An 18,879-nucleotide genomic window follows, 5' to 3' on the forward strand; every position below is an offset into this window, starting at 1 on the left:
AGAGTTCAAAGTCCTGGAAGTCACTCCCTGCCAAGCCTTACCTATAAGGCCTATGCAATGGAGGATAATGAAGTGATTCCTCCAGAACTCTCTTAAGGTCAAGTCAGTGTCTGAGGTCACTTCAAAGCACCTCTGAAACACTGCTTTCGTGTAGAGTTTTTTGAAGTTAGAAATGACCTGTTGGCCCATGGGCTGGATGAGAGTGGTGGTGTTAGGACGCAAGAACTTCACTGTTATAAAACTTAACTCCACAGACAATTGGTCTACCAAGTTTGGAGGATAAGCAGGAGCATTGTCCAGTACCAGGAGGCACTTGAGTGGCAATTTATTTTCCTGGAGGTAATTTTCACACTCGGGCCAAACACTTCATGGACCCAGTCAATGAAAATTTGCCTCGTGACCCATGCCTTATTATTAGCTTTCCACAGCACACACAGTTTACTCTTGACAACATTGTTTTTCTTGAACGCTCTGGGATTTTCAGAGTGATACATGAGTAAAGGCTTCACTTTGAAATCCCCACTAGCGTTACCACAGAACAAAAGAGTAAGCCTATCCTTCATAGGCTTGTGTCCTGGCCGTGCCTTTTCCTCCTGCATGATATAGGTCCTCCTCGGCATTTTCTTCCAAACGAGGCCTGTTTTGTCACAATTAAACACTTGCTGGGGGACAAATCCTTCAGCCTCTACATAATCCTGGAATTCATGCACGAATTCTTCAGCTGCACATTTGTCTGAACTTGCAGCCTCACCATACCTTATAACACTGTGTATGCCAAATCACTTCTTGAAGTTGTTGAATCAGCCTCTGTTAGCCTTAAATTCACTAACAGCAGCACTTGTTCCAGGCATTTTCTTTATGAGATCTGCATGCAACTGCCTTGCCTTTTCACAAATGATAGACTTCACAACACTATCTCCTGCTAAATGTTTCTCGCTGATCCACGCCAACATTAACTTCTCCACATCTTCGATAATTGATGATCTTTGTTTTGTTAGCATGTTTGCCCCTTCCACAACATTAGCTTCCTTGATTTCTACTTTCTTTGCCAGGATAGAAGTGATTGTTGATTTGGATTTCCCATACATCCTAGCAAGCTCCAAGATGCATACACCACTCTCATACTTTGCTATAATTTCTTTCTAGAATTCTATCATGTTTCTCATTTTCTTTACCAAAGGGCTGGCACTAGGAACTTTCTTTGGGCCCATGGTGGCTTATTTTGCAGTTGCACTCAATAAAGAACCACTAAAAACAATGGATAATAACAAAATGTTTGGATGAATGCGCAGAACTTTGCTCACTCATCCAGAGACACGGCCAGACTGACTCACAAATGTGCAGAGAGGCGGGCGGACGCGTCCAATACGGCCGCTTTCTGAGTTGCCGGCCGAAATCCATGACAGAATTTTGGCCAAAAAAAACGGCCGAATTCTGAATTGGCCGATATCCGCATTGGCCGATATCCAGGGTTCCACTGTACTTACTAAAGAAGTGAAGGTTTGGCAAACAAAAATTAAAAATCAAAAGATGAAGGCTAGGTATAAAATCTAGCACCTGATATTGCACAGAAAAGAAAAATGTTATACAAACATTCATTAGCACTAAGAGAATGATTCTTGCTTCAACTATATTAGGTATATCTGAAAACCAAACAAAGACTTTTTCAATAAACTGGGTTAAGACCACAAAATTCAACGAAATGTAAATGAACTGAGGCAAAAATGCTAGTGGTAAATGAGAAGGGTTGATTTTTGTCTACAAAAATAACTAAACCTGGTAGATGAGTGCAGCAAGAAGGTAAAATTAAAAAAAAAAAAAAAAAACTACTGTATGAAAGTAAGCATGGGTAGTTAGTATTTTTAGAGTATTGAGAGGTCAAAGAATTACACAATGATTAACTGTTACTGAGGGTGCATGAGTATAGTGGGTGCATGCTACATCTTTTGACTTAGATAGGTCAGCATCACATAATAATGTTAAATTATGTTCATTAGCTATGCAATATCTTCTACCTGTGACCAGCTTTCCTAAAACAATTTTACCTTCCCTCACAAATCAATGTTGGATTTTTTTATCCAGTCAGAGTTTCCTTAGCCTATAGAAAAGGTTCTGTCTATTCTTGGTAACACACATTAACAAACCTCACCTTTCCTATTCATGGATGACTGAATTAGATCATTTTTTTTCAAACAAGAGTGGGACTTTCACATTACTGTCCTTTTTCCATTTGGTTAGCTTATGAACTATGCGTCACTGATCGTGAATATCATGTAGAAAATTTGGTGCAAAGAAATTAAACGGTGATGTGAGTGTTACCAAGGGTACAATTCAGAGCTCTGAGGAGGAGTTGTTGAAATTAATTGGATATTTTGAAAGAGATAGGATAATGAAGAGGTTGTATAAATCTGGGATGGAAGGTAGGAGGTGCAAGGGTTATCTCAGGAATGGGTGGAGAGGATGAGGTAAAAGAGGCTTTGAGTTTTAGAGGCTTGAGCATCCATCATCCTTGTGTGAGCATGTTAGACAGGAGTGAATGGAAACAGGTGGCTTTTAATGGACAGGGTGTCAGAGTGTAAGCAAGGAAACTTCCATGATGGGATTCAGGGAAACTGGTTAGCTGGACTTTAGTCCTGGAGGTGGAAAGGGCAATGCTTATGCTCTGAAGGAGGGGTGGGGATGTTGCAGTCAGAGGATAATTTAAATGTGATATCAGTTCAACAATGGTGAATGAATTTTCTTCTTTAGGTCAAACATTCTTGATGGAAGATGGCTGGCGAGATTAAAATAAAATACTGTATAGCATAGGGGTCCACAATTTAAGAATTTCAACAACTTGAGAACCCCTATCTGTACACAAAGACAACATTTAAAAGACAGACTTCTTCACACAGATAGTTCAGTGAAATCCATTCCTAGATACTTAAAGCAGTCTTACCAGTGGCAGACCTCCTAAGAGCTGACCGTCTATGGAAGATTGATCCACCACTTAAGGAATGTGCTGTAATATATTGAAAAACATGCAAGGTTTCTAATTGCTGTATTTACATGCGTTAAACAATCTTTTACAAATTACAATAAGTTAAAGTAATGCAAATATCAAAGCTACTACAGAAAATTATGGTAATCCTTGCTGAGCATAGTTAATGGTGGGAATAATCATAAACATCATGTGAAATTTAGTGTACGAAATATATGAGAGATTTCTATGCCACAAATGTATCTAATTTTTATACTAAAACTTCGTAAAAGAAAGAGGCAAAACAACATTCAATATGTTTAACTGATAACAGGCATAAAATTATAAAGTCCTTCAATACCAACAAAATCTTTCCTTGGTAGCAAGGAAATAATAGACAATGAGCACACTAAAAATTTAAGACTAATCTACAATATCATTTCGATTCAGTCCAAGATGAACCAGAAATGCATTACATACCAGTGGCTTTCTTTTGGGCTTACCACAGTTTTATTACATGTAAACTACATTATTTTTGTATTGCATAAAAACGAATAAAATTTGAATTTGAAAATTTCATAAAATTTCCTTTCCAAAGGAGCCTAAAAGGCTTTCAGATTTTAATTTTCCTTGGGCAAGCAAGTCCCCTGTTTATTTCATTTCCCTTACAGACAGGCATAACACGTGACAAAACATTTTTTGACATTCCTCGTGTTTGTCTCTCACTGTGCAAATATGAAATGCACATAAAGGGGTCCAGTCCCTGAACCTTGTGTAATCTTTTGACTACTGCCCACAGGATGGGTATGGGGTGCATAATAAAGATATTAAACTAACTAACATAAAGGGCCCAAAGATCTGGAACTCTTTGCCTGAACCAGCATGAGGTCCCCTGCCCACAAATTAATTTAGGACTATACATACTTAAAAATCATCTCGTCTCTCAATAATAACCATACCTACACTATGCTAATCTCTAACCAGTTTTGAAGCAACTCTCCCAAATATTTTATTACCCCTTATCTATTAAACCATTATTACATACCTAAAAATGTTTTTATTTTTTTTTATTATCACACTGGCCGATTCCCACCAAGGCAGGGTGGCCCGAAAAAGAAAAACTTTCACCATCATTCACTCCATCACTGTCTTGCCAGATGGGTGCTTTACACTACAGTTTTTAAACTGCAACATTAACACCCCTCCTGTATCATAAATTGTGCTACTTGTAATACTGTCATCAGTTTCGTCTACATTAAACAATACAGCTTATTAACTAGAAAATTTGGTTACCTCATATTAATAATAGAGTGAAATATTGAATATTTAAAATTTGCCACTCTTTACCTGTCTTTAAGTACAGGTCCACCATCACAAATCTGGCAACCAGTTATTCAGTTCCTTCAGTTATCCGGCACTAATTTCAGCTAGCATAATTTCAAATTTCCTGTGTCGCCACACCAACCTGCTGTTACCGTTTGGTGGTGCTACTTGCTGCATAAGTCATTCCAGTTTCTTTTTCTCCATTTATTGTTATAACCTGCTTTTAGCCCTAGCCATGGTTCCAACAAATAAAAGAAATGCTTTTCGTTGTGTAAAGCACATACACAGTACATTGTCCATATAAGATAAGATGGCTTTGAAGCCACTGTCAGTTGCCATGAGCTCAGTCTCATGATGCAGGGAAATATGCTTTATTATTACGCTTATTTACCTATTTACCTATCAAAATTAATCTAATATGACATAATAAACAATATTAATAACCTTAAAACACGGTAAATACTCCAGAATGAATAATATTTGGCATAATACCGAGCAGTTCGACAGAGGTATGAAGAGGATATTGGATACAAGTACCATTCTCCTATCCCTGTCTTGGGGGCTTATACTAGAGAAAAACGGAGTATAGCACAGGGCTAACTGTGATATACACTCGTAATGCACCATAAAACTGAAACAAAAGAGCTATTTTCTCTACGTAGATTATCATACATAGCAGCATATGTGTAGAGAACCTAGGATAACCCACAAAAGTCAGTGACTTGTTTCTAGTAACTGGCTTGGGCTTGCCACATAAGATTTTTGGTAAAATTTTTCTCAGTTGTTTGTTAGGCTATCTTGTTTAAACTTGGGCAATGTATGATGGAAAGCTGCTTCTTAACGTACACCAAAAATGAAAAAAATCGGACCATAAATAACAGAGTTCACTTCTTAGCCATTAGCCGTCCCTTAGCAGTATATTTTCATTTGGTTTTTATGGTTGTATTCTCTTTTTTTTTTTATCTCATTTGATAGAATGGAAGATATATTACAGAAATAGATATGATTTTGATTGGTTTTGCGACAAAAAGTACCTTGAAATTGAGCTCAAAGTAGCGGAAATGTTCGATTCTTTGGCCATGTTCAAGAGTAAACAAATGATGTCCCAGTCCATTACCTGTCCAACTGGCCAGTCCAATACGCAGCCACGAATGGGTTAACATTATTTATACAATAATTACAATAATGCAGTAGTCTTCATAACAGTAGTGGTCCCTCGTTGTTCGTAATTAATCCGTTCCTGGAGCCGTTACTATAAACGAAATTTACGATTTACGAATCAATTTTCCCCATAAGAAATAATGTAAATACAATTAATCCATTCCTGACACCCAGAAGTTTTAAAACAAAAAATTTTTTAACATGAAATATACATGTAGTACATAAACAATACAATGGGAAATGATGAATGAAACATTAACAGCATAACACTTACCTTTATTGGAGATTCTTCTTAGTGTATGGGAGACTGGAGGAGGAGGAGAGAGTGGATTGTTTATAGTTTGGAAGGGGAATCCCCTTCCATCAACACCTCAGGTACCATTTGCTTTTCTGGGTTTGCTTCTCTTCTCTGTTTCTTAATGCCACTAGGACCACCTTGAGAGTCACTGGAGTCCTGTCTCACAAAATAACTGTGGAGAGAGCTCTGTTTCTGGCGTCTCTTTAACACTTCCCTAAAATGGCCCAAGACTTTGTCACTGTACATGTTGCCAACCTGGCTTGCAACAACCTTGTTAGGGTGATGTTTCTCCATAAAGCTTTCCATCTTACCCCACATAGTAAAAATCTCTTTAATTTCTGAAGAAGGCACCTTCTTCCATCTCTCTTCCTCCTCCTCTGCAGCAAGATTCTGAGCTGTGATGTGTTGCTCTTCCTGCTGGAGCTCTTGCAGCTCCTCAGTGGTGAGCTCTTCATTATGGTCTTCCACCAATTCTTCCACATCCTCCAAACTCACATCCAACCCCATGGAACTCCCCAGTGCCACAATTGATTTTACAACAGACATAGGCTCATTAGGGTCAGTCCCAAATCCTTCAAAATCCCTCTTGTCGACACAATCTGGCCACAATTTTCTCCAGGCAGAGTTCAAAGCCCTGGTAGTCACTCCCTCCCAAGCCATACCTATAAGAGTTATGCAGTGGAGGATGCTGAAGTGTTCTCTCCAAAATTCCCTTAGGGTCAAGTGAGTGTCTGTGGTCACAGTCAAGCACCTGTGAAACATTGCTTTTGTGTAGTTTTTTTTTAAAGTTTGCAATAACCTGCTGGTCCATGGGTTGGAGGAGAGGAGTGGTATTCGGGGGCAAGAACTTTACTGTGATGAACCCAAACTCCTCGAAAATTAGGTCATCCAAGTTTGGAGGATGAGCAGGTGCAGTGTCCATTACTAGCACGCACTTGAGATTCAATTTCTTTTCCAGGAGATACTCCTTCACACTTGGGCCAAACACTTCATTGAACCACTCGACGAAAATTTCCCTCGTGACCCATGCTTTACTGTTAGATTTCCAAAACACACACAATTTACTCTTCATAACATTGTTTTTCCTGAACACTCTGGGATTTTCAGAATGGTACACTAGTAATGGCTTCACTTTGAAATCCCCACTAGCATTAGCACAGAACATTAGCATCAGCCTGTCTTTCATAGGCTTTTGTCCTGGCATTGCCTTTTCCTCTTGTGTAATGAAGGTCCTCTTTGGCATTTTCTTCCAAAAGAGGCCTGTTTCGTCACAATTGAACACTTGTTCAGGTTTCAGTTCTTCACTGTTTATGTACTCCTGGAATTCATGCACATATTTTTCAGCCGCCTTGTGGTCCGAACTGGCAGCGTCACCATGCCTTACCACACTGTGTATGCCAGTACGGTTCTTAAATCTCTCAAACCAGCCTTTGCTGACCTTAAATTCACTCACTTCACCACTATTTGCAGGCAATTTCTTTACCAAATCTTCATGCAACTGCCTAGCCTTTTCACAAATAAATGAAGTCATAAGAGTATCTCCTGCTAATTGTTTCTCATTTATCCACACCAATAATAACTTCTCAACCTCTTCCAGTACTGGTGATCTCATTTTTGTCAGCATAGTTACTCCCTTTGCAACAACAGCATCCTTTATTTCATTTTTCTTGGCCACTATGGAACATAAGGTTGTGTAGGGTTTCTTATACATCCTGGACAGTTCGGCCACACTCGTACCACTTTCATATTGTTCAATGATGGTTTTCTTAAATTCAATCGTATTTCTCACCTTCTTTACCACAGGCTTGGCACTAGCTTTCTTTGGAGCCATGGTAGCTTATTTAGTACTTGCAAGCACTAAAATAAATGGAATATTATGAAATATTTCGCTGGAGCACGTGAGGGGACCTTCGCTCACTGGTAAACAATGCCAGACTGGCTGCCGCCGTGGGTACGCGTCCCGGACGAACTATGACTCGCGAGTCAACCTATGAAAAGCGAGTCCATGTTTATACGAAAATACCCCTATGATTGGCGAATTTTACGATTGCCGGGAACTACGAAAAGCGGGGGACCACTGTATCTTCTATTTTTTGTGTGAATAAAAATTCTAAATGGTAAGCAAGAGTATTAAAAGAGAGGCCTGGAGACATGACTAATGAACAGAGAAAATGTTATTTTAGCACCAGGAATGACTGCATTGTTCATCTGGACCCTATTTTGAAATTGTCATCTTTTGAAATTTGTGTGATATTGGCCAAATTGCCAATTTCTGGCCACTTTATTGGGTAGTTGAAATAGGTGAATGGGCAGTTTCTTGTACTCAGTCGAAAGAACAGAAGTAAGTTTATTCAGGTATACACACTACACATACATGTTACACATTTATTTATACACATTCATCTGAGTTTTCTTTGATTTTATCTTAATAGTTCTTCTTCTTGTTACTTTTCCTTTTATATCCATTGGGAATTGGAATAAGAATCTATCCTCCGTACGCCATGCGTGTTGTAAAAGTCAACTAAAATGCCGGGAACAATGGGCTAGTAACCCCTTTTCCTGTAATAATTACTAAAAAGAATAAGAAGAAAACTGTCAAAGTGGGATGTCTGAATGTGCGTGGATGTTGTGCGAATGATAAGAGAGATGATTGTGGATGTTATGAAAGATAAGAAGCTGGATATCCTGGCTTTAAGTGAAACAAAGCTGAAGGGGGTGGAAGAGTTTCAGTGGAGAGAAATAAATGAGATTAGGTCAGGGGTTTCAAATAGAGTTAGAGCTAAAGAAAGAGTAGCAATAATGTTGAAGAATAAGCTATGGCAGGAAAAGACGGACTATAAATGTATTAATTCAAGGATTATGTGGAGTAAAATAAAGGTTGGATGTGAAAAGTGGGTTATAGTAAGCATATATGCGCCTGGAGAAGAGAGAAATATACAGGAGAGAGAGAGATTCTGGGAAATGTTGAGTGAATGCGTGGGGAGTTTTGAACCATGTGTGAGAGTACTTGTGGTTGGGGATTTCAATGCTAAAGTGGGTAAAAATGTTGTGGAGGGAGTAGTAGGTAAATTTGAGGTGCCAGGGGTAAATGAAAATGGGGAGCCTTTAATTGAGCTATGTGTAGAAAGAGGTTCGGTAATAAGTAATACATATTTTATGAAAAAGAGGATAAATAAGTATACATGTACAAGGTATGATATAGTATGTAATGAAAGTAGTTTGTTAGATTATGTATTGGTGGATAAAAGGTTGATGGGTAGGCTCCAGGATGTACATGTTTATAGAGGGGCAACTGATATATCAGATTATTATTTAGTTGTGGCTACAGTTGGAGTAAGAGGTAGATGGGACAAGAGGAAAATGGCAACAACAAGTAAGAGGGAGGTGAAAGTGTATAAACTAAGGGAGGAGGAAGTTCAGGTGAGATATAAGGAATTATTGGAAGAAAGGTGGGCTGGTGCAAGTATGAGTAGTGGGGGAGTTGAAGAGGGTTGGAGTAGTTTTAAAAATGCAGTATTAGAATGTGGAGCAGAAGTTTGTGATTATAGAAGGGTGGGTGCAGGAGGAAGGAGGAGTGATTGGTGGAATGATGAAGTAAAGGGTGTGATAAAAGAGAAAAAGGTAGCTTATAAGAGGTTTTTACAAAGCAGAAGTGTTATAAGAAGAGCAGAGTATATGGAGAGTAAAAGAAAGGTGAAGAGAGTGGTGAGAGTGCAAAAGGAGAGCAGATGATAGAGTGGGAAAGGCACTGTCAAGAAATTTCAATGAAGAAAAAATTTTGGAGTTAAACAAGTTAAGAAAGCCTAGGGAACGAATGGATTTGTCAGGTAAAAAGAGAGTAGGGGAGTTAGTAGATGGGGAGATGGAAGTATAGGGAAGATGGCAGGAATATTTTGAGGAACTTTAAAATGCCGACGAAGAAAGGAAGGCGGTAATTTCATACCAAGAAGGTAAACCATCTTTTAAGAGTGAAGAGGAGCAGGATGTGAGTGTGGATGTGCATGAGGCATTACATAGAATAAAAGGGGGTAAAGCAGCTGGAACTGACGGGATCATGACAGAAATGTTAAAAGCGGGGGTGGGCGGGGGTAGTGTTAGAGTGGTTGGTATCTGTGTTTAATAAATGTATGAAAGAGGGGAAGATACCTAGGGTTTGGCAGAGAGCATGTATAGTTCCTTTATATAAAGGGAAGGGAGATAAAAGAGATTGTAAAAATTATAGAAGAATTAGTTTACTGAGTATATCAGGAAAAGTGTACAGTAGGGTTATTATTGAAAGAATTACAGGTAAGACAGAATGTAGGATTGTGGATGAGCAAGGAGGTTTTAGAGTGGGTAGGGGATGTGTAGATCAAGTGTTTACATTGAAGCATATGTGAACAGTATTTAGATAAAGGTAGGGAAGTTTTCATTGCATTTGTGGATTTAGAAAAGGCATATGATAGAGTGGATAGGGGAGCAATGTGGCAGATGTTGTAAGTATATGGAACAGGTGGTAAGTTACTAAATGCTGTAAAGAGTTTTTATAAGGACAGTGAGGCTCAGGTTAGGGCATGTAGAAGGGGGGAAGACTACTTCCCAGTAAAAGTAGGTCTTAGAGATGTGTAATGTTACCATGGTTGTTTAATACGTATATTTATAGTTGGGGTTGTAAAAGAAGTAAATGCTAGGGTGTTCAGGAGAGGGGTGAGATTAAAATAATGGGGAATTAAAATACAAAATGGGAATTGATACAGTTACTTTTTGCTGATGATACCGTGCTTATGGGAGATTCTAAAGAAAAATTGCAAAGGTTAGTGGACGAGTTTGGGTGTGTGTGTAAAGGTAGAAAGTTGAAAGTGAACATAGAAAGGAGTTTGGTGATGAGGATATCAAATGATTTAGATAAAGAAAAACTGGATATCAAATTGGAGAGGAGGAGTATGGAAGAAGTGAATGTTTTCAGATATTTGGGAGTTGACGTGTCAGTGGATGGATTTATGAAGGATGAGGTTAACCATAGAACTGATGAAGGAAAAAAGGTGAGTGGTGTGTTGAGGTATACATGGAGACAAAAAAAGTTATCTTATCATCTTATATGGGTGTGAAGCTTGGGTTGTAAATGTTGCAGTGAGGAAATGGTTGGAGGCAGTGGCAAAGTCCTGTCTAAGGGCAATGTGTGGTGTAAATATTATGCAGAAAATTGAGAGCTAGGAAATTAGGAGAAGGTGTGGAGTTAATAAAAGTATTAGTAAGTGGGCTGAAGAGGGGTTGTTGAGGTGGTTTAGTCATTTAGAGAGAATGGGTCAAAGTCGAATGACATGGAGAGTGTATAAATCTGTAGGGGAAGGAAGGCGGGGTAGGGGTCGTCCTCGAAAAGGTTGGAGGAAGGGGGTAAAGGAGGTTTTGTAGGCGAGGGGCTTGGACTTCCAGCAACCATGTGTGAGCGTGCTAGACAGGAGTGAATGGAGACGAATGGTACTTGGGACCTGTCAAGCTGCTGGAGTGTGAGCAGGGTAATATTATTGAAGGGATTCAGGGAAACCAGTTATTTTTATACAGCTGGACTTGAGTCCTGGAAATGGGAAGTACAATGCCTGTACTTTAAAGGAGGGGTTTGGGATATTGGCAGTTTGGAGGGATATGTTGTGTATCTTTATACGTATATGGTTCTAAACTGTTGTATTCTGGGCACCTCTGCAAAAACAGTGATTCTGTGTTAGCGAAGTGAAAGTGTTGAATGATGATGAAAGTATTTTCTTTTAGGGGATTTTCTTTCTTTTTGGGTCACCCTGCCTCGGTGGGAGACGGCCAACTTGTTAAAAAAAAAAAAAAATTATACTTAGCAGCGTATGTATAGAGAACCTAGGATAACCCCCAAAAAAAGCCAAAATGACTTATTTCCAGTATGTGGCTTGGGCTTGCCATTCCTGGAGTTTACCTGGAGAGCGTTCCGGGGGTCAACGCCCCCACGGCCCGGTCTGTGACCAGGCCATATGGTGGATCAGAGCCTGATCAACCAGGCTGTTACTGCTGGCTGCACGCAATCCAACGTACGAGCCCCAGCCTGGCTGGTCAGGTACCGACTTTAGGTGTTTGTCCAGTGCCTGCTTCAAGACAGCCAGGGGTCTATTGGTAATCCCCCTTATGTATGCTGGGAGGCAGTTGAACAGTCTCGGGCCCCTGACACTTATTGTATTGTCTCTTAACGTGCTAGTGACACCTCTGCTTTTCATTGAGGGGATGTTGCATCGTTTGCCGAGTCTTTTGCTTTCGTTGCGAGTGATTTTCGTGTGCAAGTTCGGTACTAGTCCCTCTAGGATTTTCCAGGTGAATATAATCATTTATCTCTCCTGCCTGCATTCCAGGGAGTACAGGTTCAGAAACTTCAAGCGCTCCCAGTAATTGAGGCATTTTATCTCCGTTATGCACGCCGTGAAGGTTCTCTGTACATTTTCTAGGTCAGCAATTTCACCTGCCTTGAAAGGTGCTGTTAGTGTGCAGCAATATTCCAGCCTAGATAGAACAAGTGACCTGAAGAGTGTCATCATGGGCTTGGCATCCCTAGTTTTGAAAGTTCTCATTATCCATCCTGTCATTTTTCTAGCAGATGCGATTGATACAATGTTATGGTCCTTGCAGGTGAGATCCTCCAACATGATCACTCTCAGGTCTTTCATGTTGGTTTTTCGTTCTATTTTGAGGAAGGAATTTATTTTGTACGCTGATGAAGTTTTAATTTCCTCATGTTTACCATATCGGAGTAATTGAAATTTCTCATCGTTGAACTTTATATTGTTTTCTGCAGCCCACTGAAAGATTTGGTTGATGTCCGCCTGAAGCCTTGCAGTGTCTGCAATGGAAGACACTGTCATGCAGATTCGAGTGTCATCTGCAAAGGGAGACATGGTGCTGTGGCTGACATCCTTGTCTATGTCAGATATGAGGATGAGAAACAAGATGGGAGCGAGTACTGTGCCTTGTAGAACAGAGCTTTTCACTGTAGCCGCCTCAGACTTTATTCTGTTGACTACTACTCTTTGTGTTCTGCTTGAGACGATATTAAAGATCCATCTACCAACTTTTCCTGTTATTCCTTTAGCACACATTTTGTGCACTATTATGCCATGGTCACACTGGTCGATGGCTTTTGCAAAGTCTGTGTATATTACATCTGCCCCAGGGCCAGACTCATGGAACTCTGTGTTCATCAAGAACTGCAAGAAGCCTCTATCACGAGCCTTTTCCATCCTATGGAGAGGGAGCATGGACACGGGGGTCGTCCCACAGTTACTAAAAACAACAGACATAGCCCCACTCCACAAACGGGGCAGTAAAGCAACAGCAAAGAACTACAGACCAATAGCACTAACATCCCATATCATAAAAATCTTTGAAAATGTCCTAAGAAGCAAGATCACCACCCATCTAGAAACCCATCAGTTACACAACCCAGGGCAACATGGGTTTAGAACAGGTCGCTCCTGTCTGTCTCAACTATTGGATCACTACGACAAGGTCCTAAATGCACTAGAAGACAAAAAGAATGCAGATGTAATATATACAGACTTTGCAAAAGCCTTCGACAAGTGTGACCATGGCATAATAGCGCACAAAATGCGTGCTAAAGGAATAACAGGAAAAGTCGGTCGATGGATCTATAATTTCCTCACTAACAGAACACAGAGAGTAGTCGTCAACAGAGTAAAGTCCGAGGCAGCTACGGTGAAAAGCTCTGTCCCACAAGGCACAGTACTCGCTCCCATCTTGTTCCTCATCCTCATATCCGACATAGACAAGGATGTCAGCCACAGCACCGTGTCTTCCTTTGCAGATGACACCCGAATCTGCATGACAGTGTCTTCCATTGCAGACACTGCAAGGCTCCAGGCAGACATCAACCAAATCTTTCAGTGGGCTGCAGAAAACAATATGGAGTTCAACGATGAGAAATTTCAATTACTCAGATATGGTAAACATGAGGAAATTAAATCTTCATCAGAGTACAAAACAAATTCTGGCCACAAAATAGAGAGAAACACCAACGTCAAAGACCTGGGAGTGATCATGTCGGAGGATCTCACCTTCAAGGACCATAACATTGTATCAATCGCATCTGCTAGAAAAATGACAGGATGGATAATGAGAACCTTCAAAACTAGGGAGGCCAAGCCCATGATGACACACTTCAGGTCACTTGTTCTATCTAGGCTGGAATATTGCTGCACACTAACAGCACCTTCCAAGGCAGGTGAAATTGCTGACCTAGAAAATGTACAGAGAACTTTCACGGCGCGCATAACAGAGATAAAACACCTCAATTACTGGGAGCGCTTGAGGTTCCTAAACCTGTATTCCCTGGAACGCAGGAGGGAGAGATACATGATTATATACACCTGGAAAATCCTAGAGGGACTAGTACCGAACTTGCACACGAAAATCACTCACTATGAAAGCAAAAGACTTGGCAGACGATGCACCATCCCCCCAATGAAAAGCAGGGGTGTCACTAGCACGTTAAGAGACCATACAATAAGTGTCAGGGGCCCAAGACTGTTCAACTGCCTCCCAGCACACATAAGGGGGATTACCAACAGACCCCTGGCAGTCTTCAAGCTGGCACTGGACAAGCACCTAAAGTCAGTTCCTGATCAGCCAGGCTGTGGCTCGTACGTTGGTTTGCGTGCAGCCAGCAGCAACAGCCTGGTTGATCAGGCTCTGATCCACCAGGAGGCCTGGTCACAGACCGGGCCGCGGGGGCGTTGACCCCCGGAACTCTCTCCAGGTAAACTCCAGGTAGTGCATCTAGGACCTTGTCGTAGTGATCCAGTAGCTGAGACAGACAGGAGCGACCTGTTCTAAACCCATGTTGCCCTGGGTTGTGTAATTGATGGGTATCTAGATGGGTGGCGATCTTGCTTCTTAGGACCCTTTCCAAGATTTTTATGATATGGGATGTTAGTGCTATCAGTCTGTAGTTCTTTTCTATTGCTTTACTGCCTCCTTTGTGGAGTGGGGCTATGTCTGTTGTTTTTAGTAACTGTGGGACGATCCCCGTGTCCATGCTCCCTCTCCATATTCAATTCAAATATTCAAAGTTTATTCTCTATAAGGATTACAATGTTGAATTTACAGAATTTGGTTATTGTGTGGTTTACATGTAGTTAAATAATGATTACAGAGTGTACCACTAGAACACCTAGCATGGCTAGGCATTTCGGGCAAACTTAGTTTAATTCTTTATTTTAAAATATTACAAATTATGAGGTAAGTTGGTATTATGGCTAAGTGAGTAAATACTAGTTTGTGAGTTTAGCAATGTGAATGCTTTTGTTTTGGCACAGTACATAGTTTCAGTATTGGAGTATCATAGGATTCATTATTTTAAGATTGAGATTAATATTTCTGTTTATGGTCAAATGGGTGAGTGAGTGTAAGTGTGAACCACCAGGTGGTATTCGTGTAGTTAGTTGATGGGGTGTATCAGGGAGATAAGATGTTTTCTAATGGTAGTTTTGAAGGTGATGAATGTGTCTGCAGTTCTAGAGTTCTCAGGCAGGGTGTTCCAGATTTTAGGGCCTTTGACATACATTGAATTTTTGTAAAGGTTTAGTCGGACACGGGGAATGTCGGAGAGATGTTTGTGTCTGGTGTTATGCCTGTGGGTTCTGTCACAACTATCAAGAAAGCGTTTTAGGTCAAGGTTGATATTGGAGTTTAAGGTCCTGTAGATGTAGATTGCACAGTAGTAAGTGTGGATGTATTGAACAGGGAGTAAGTTTAGATCTATGAAGAGTGGGGGGGTGTGTTGCCAGGGATGGGATTTAGTGATTATTCTTACTGCAGCTTTTGGTTGGGTTATTATTGGCTTTAGGTGTGTTGCTGCAGTTGATCCCCAAGCACAAATAGCATAGGTGAGGTATGGATAAATAAGTGAGTGGTATAGTGTGAGAAGGGCATTTTGCGGCACGTAGTATCGTATCTTGGAGAGGATCCCAACTGTTTTGGATACTTTTTTGGTTATGTGTTGGATATGGGTGCTGAAATTCAGGTTGTTGTCAAGGTATAGGCCTAGGAATTTGCCCTCATTATGTCTGGTAATTAGAGTGTTGTCAATCATAATGTTAATTTGTGCATCTCCTGCTCTACTACCAAACATAATATAGTAGGTTTTGTCAGTGTTAAGCGTAAGTTTATTGGCTGTCATCCAAGTCGATATTTTGATCAGCTCCTCATTAACAATGGTGTTGAGGGTGGCAAGATTAGGGTGAGAGATGACATAAGTCATGTCGTCAGCAAAGAGAATGGGTTTCAGGTGTTGGGATACGTTTGGAAGATCATTGATGTATATGAGGAAGAGCAGGGGACCAAGGACACTTCCCTGCGGAAGTCCAGTATCAAGTGGCCATGTTGTTGATGCTGTGTCTTTAATGGTGACATACTGATACCTATTAGTAAGGTAAGATTTGAAATAAGCAAGCGCATGGCCTCTTATACCGTAATGGTCAAGTTTGTGGAGTAGGATGTCGTGGTCTACTGTGTCAAAAGCTTTTCTTAGGTCAATAAAAATTCCTAGTGGATATTCCTTATTTTCCAATGCTGTGTAAAGCAGATCTAGCATTTTTATGATTGCATCATTAGTGCTTTTGTTTTTCCTGAATCCAAATTGGCAGGGGTCGAGTATGTTTTGTGCTGTTATAAATAAACATAGTCTCCTGTGCACGAGTTTCTCAAAGATTTTGGATAGCAATGGTAAGTTTGATATTGGCCTATAGTTGTTTAAGTCTGTAGGGTCACCACCTTTATGTATTGGTGTAACCCTTGCCATCTTGAGTAGTTTCGGGAAGGTGCTAGTTTCTAGTGACTTGTTAAAAAGTAATGAAATAGCATGCGAAAGGATATGGGCCGCTCGCTTGTACAGTAATGGTGGGACATGAGACAGATTCCCTGAGTTGTTTTTAAGTGACTTTATAATCTCGGTGACTTCCAAGGGCTCAGTTGGTGCAAGATAGAAGGAATTTGGGAAATTTCCATCTAGGTAGTCCCCGGCATGGGCATTGGTATGTGGGATTTTATTGGCGAGATTAGATCCTATGGTTGAGAAGAAGTTGTTTATCTTGTTAGCTGTGTCAGTGGGATGTAGTGGTGTTTCATTAGGTTTAGTTAGGACAGTATTCTTGTTTTTTTCAGTTTGTGGGTCCCTAGAATCTGAGAGTGTGTTTTCCAGGTCTTTTTTATATCTCCTCTAGTGTCTGTGAATCTACTGGAGTAGTATAGTTGTTTGGCTTTCTTTATTACTTTGGTGAGAACTGATGAATAGTGTTTAAGAATATCTTTGTGTATTAAGCCCTGTCTATATTGCTTTTCATATTGGTGTTTCTTGTCAATGGATTTCAGAATGGTGCTGGTTAGCCATGGGCAACCAAGCCGTTTTGTTTGTGATCTGTTTCGTTTTTATAGGACAATGTTTGTTGTATAGTCTAAGTAATGTGTTAAGAAAAATGTCTGTCCAGTCATCAATACCATTGGCCTTGGAGAATTCTGTAGGCCAGTCAACAGTCTCTAGGTCAGCTGTGAACTTCCTTATTGAGGCCGCGTCATGGAGTCTAAATGAGACTTTTTTGTATTCAAGTGGTGGTTTACTAATGTTTGTCAGGAGGAAGGTAGGGTAGTGGTCTGTAGTGCTATCTGTGATTATCCCTGATTTAAGGGGGGCTAGTATATTGGTCCATATGTGGTCTATTATGGTTGCACTTGTCTCGGTGAGCCTGGTTGGTTTAGTTATTGTTGGTATGAGAAGTGTGTTGTTCATATTGTTGATGAAATCAGTTACAGGCTGATCATCTAGAAAGCCAAGGTTGATGTTGAAGTCTCCAGCTAAGAGAAGGTGGTGCTTATTCATTTGTCTGTTTGTTATTAGTGAGTTTAATTTCTCACTGAAATTTGGGATGTTTGTGTGAGGTATCCGGTAAATGGCACCGATTGTTATAGGTGTCTTAAGGTTTTTACAGTAAAATTAGCAAAAATGTATTCCCCATATTCATCACTAAAGCAAGTGGTGCTAATACAAGATAATTGGTTAGAGTAATAGATTGCAATACCACCCCCAACTTGGTTTGGTCTGCAGTTGTGAATTGCTGTGTATCCTGGTAGAGGGTAGATATCTATTGTGTCCTGCTTAAGCCAGGTCTCAGTAAGAATAATGCAGGAGAAGGGTGTCTTTAGTGATTCAAGGAGTGCCAGGAGCTCATCATAGTGTTTGCTTAAGGACCTGATGTTGTAGTTAAGTACTGATAGACTTTTAGCATTGTTTAGGATAGTGCTGGCTTGTGATGCTATGTAATAAAGGCAGTTACTTTCCAATAGGTTTTGATTGGGTGTCAGATTATGGAGGTTTAGATCAGGGTCAATGTGATCAATCATCTTCTAGGTTTAAATTATGGTTATTTATATCCTGAGTTGTGTGTTGAGTTCTAGTACTGATATCTGTAGTGGTGGGAAGTTTGGATAAGTATATAGCTAGAGTATTTTGGTCATATAGAGTATAGTCACTACTACACATAATGAAGTTGATGTTGTCTATGTGTTGTGCTGGAATGAACTAAAGTACAACTAGGTATAAACTAGTAATATAAAAATACAAATTTAAAATAGAACAAGACTCTCACTTGTAACTGCACTAAGGTCTAACATAATGACTTTTGTGGAGTCTATGTTTTGAGCTAGAATGAGCTATAGTACAACTAGATTTAATCTAATAATATAAAAATACAAATTAAAAATAGCACCAGTCTCTCACTAGTAATTGTACTATGGTCTAATATAATGAATTTGGTATTGACTATAGTACAACTGAGTTTAATCTAATAATATAAAAAAGGCACAAGACTCTCAATTGTAATTGCACTAAGGTCTTATATAAGTTGTTTACAAGAATTAGAGTATAACTAGATTTAAATTGACAGGATAAAATACACAAGTTAAGGTAGCAAAAGAATAATAATAAAAAAAAAAAAAAGAATGATAAAAATAAAAATGGCAATGACTTGGTTATAATATGCTAGTAAGATGGTAGACAGGATAATATAAAAGTTGTAGTTGAAAATACTAGTTTAAAAAAATATAGAATAAAAATGGTCAATAAAAGAAGTTTACAATA

At 39.8% G+C, this 18,879-nt stretch overlaps 1 protein-coding gene across 3 annotated transcripts in view; it reads right to left on the bottom strand.

Moving 5' to 3' along the window:
• Positions 1-18,879, bottom strand: part of LOC128688988 (uncharacterized) — a 197,788-nt gene that overhangs the window by 46,797 nt on the left and 132,112 nt on the right. For 2 of the 3 annotated variants that reach the window (XM_070083018.1, XM_070083024.1), the window contains one exon: positions 2,939-3,001. The exons of the other annotated variant lie outside the window; for it this stretch is intronic. In XM_070083018.1, the coding sequence (XP_069939119.1) occupies positions 2,939-3,001 (63 nt within the window). The remainder of the gene's footprint in view (positions 1-2,938; positions 3,002-18,879) is intronic. 3 annotated transcript variants of the gene reach the window in all.

Source organism: Cherax quadricarinatus, chromosome 1 (genome assembly GCF_038502225.1).
Source record: "Cherax quadricarinatus isolate ZL_2023a chromosome 1, ASM3850222v1, whole genome shotgun sequence".
Classification (NCBI taxonomy): domain Eukaryota; kingdom Metazoa; phylum Arthropoda; class Malacostraca; order Decapoda; family Parastacidae; genus Cherax; species Cherax quadricarinatus.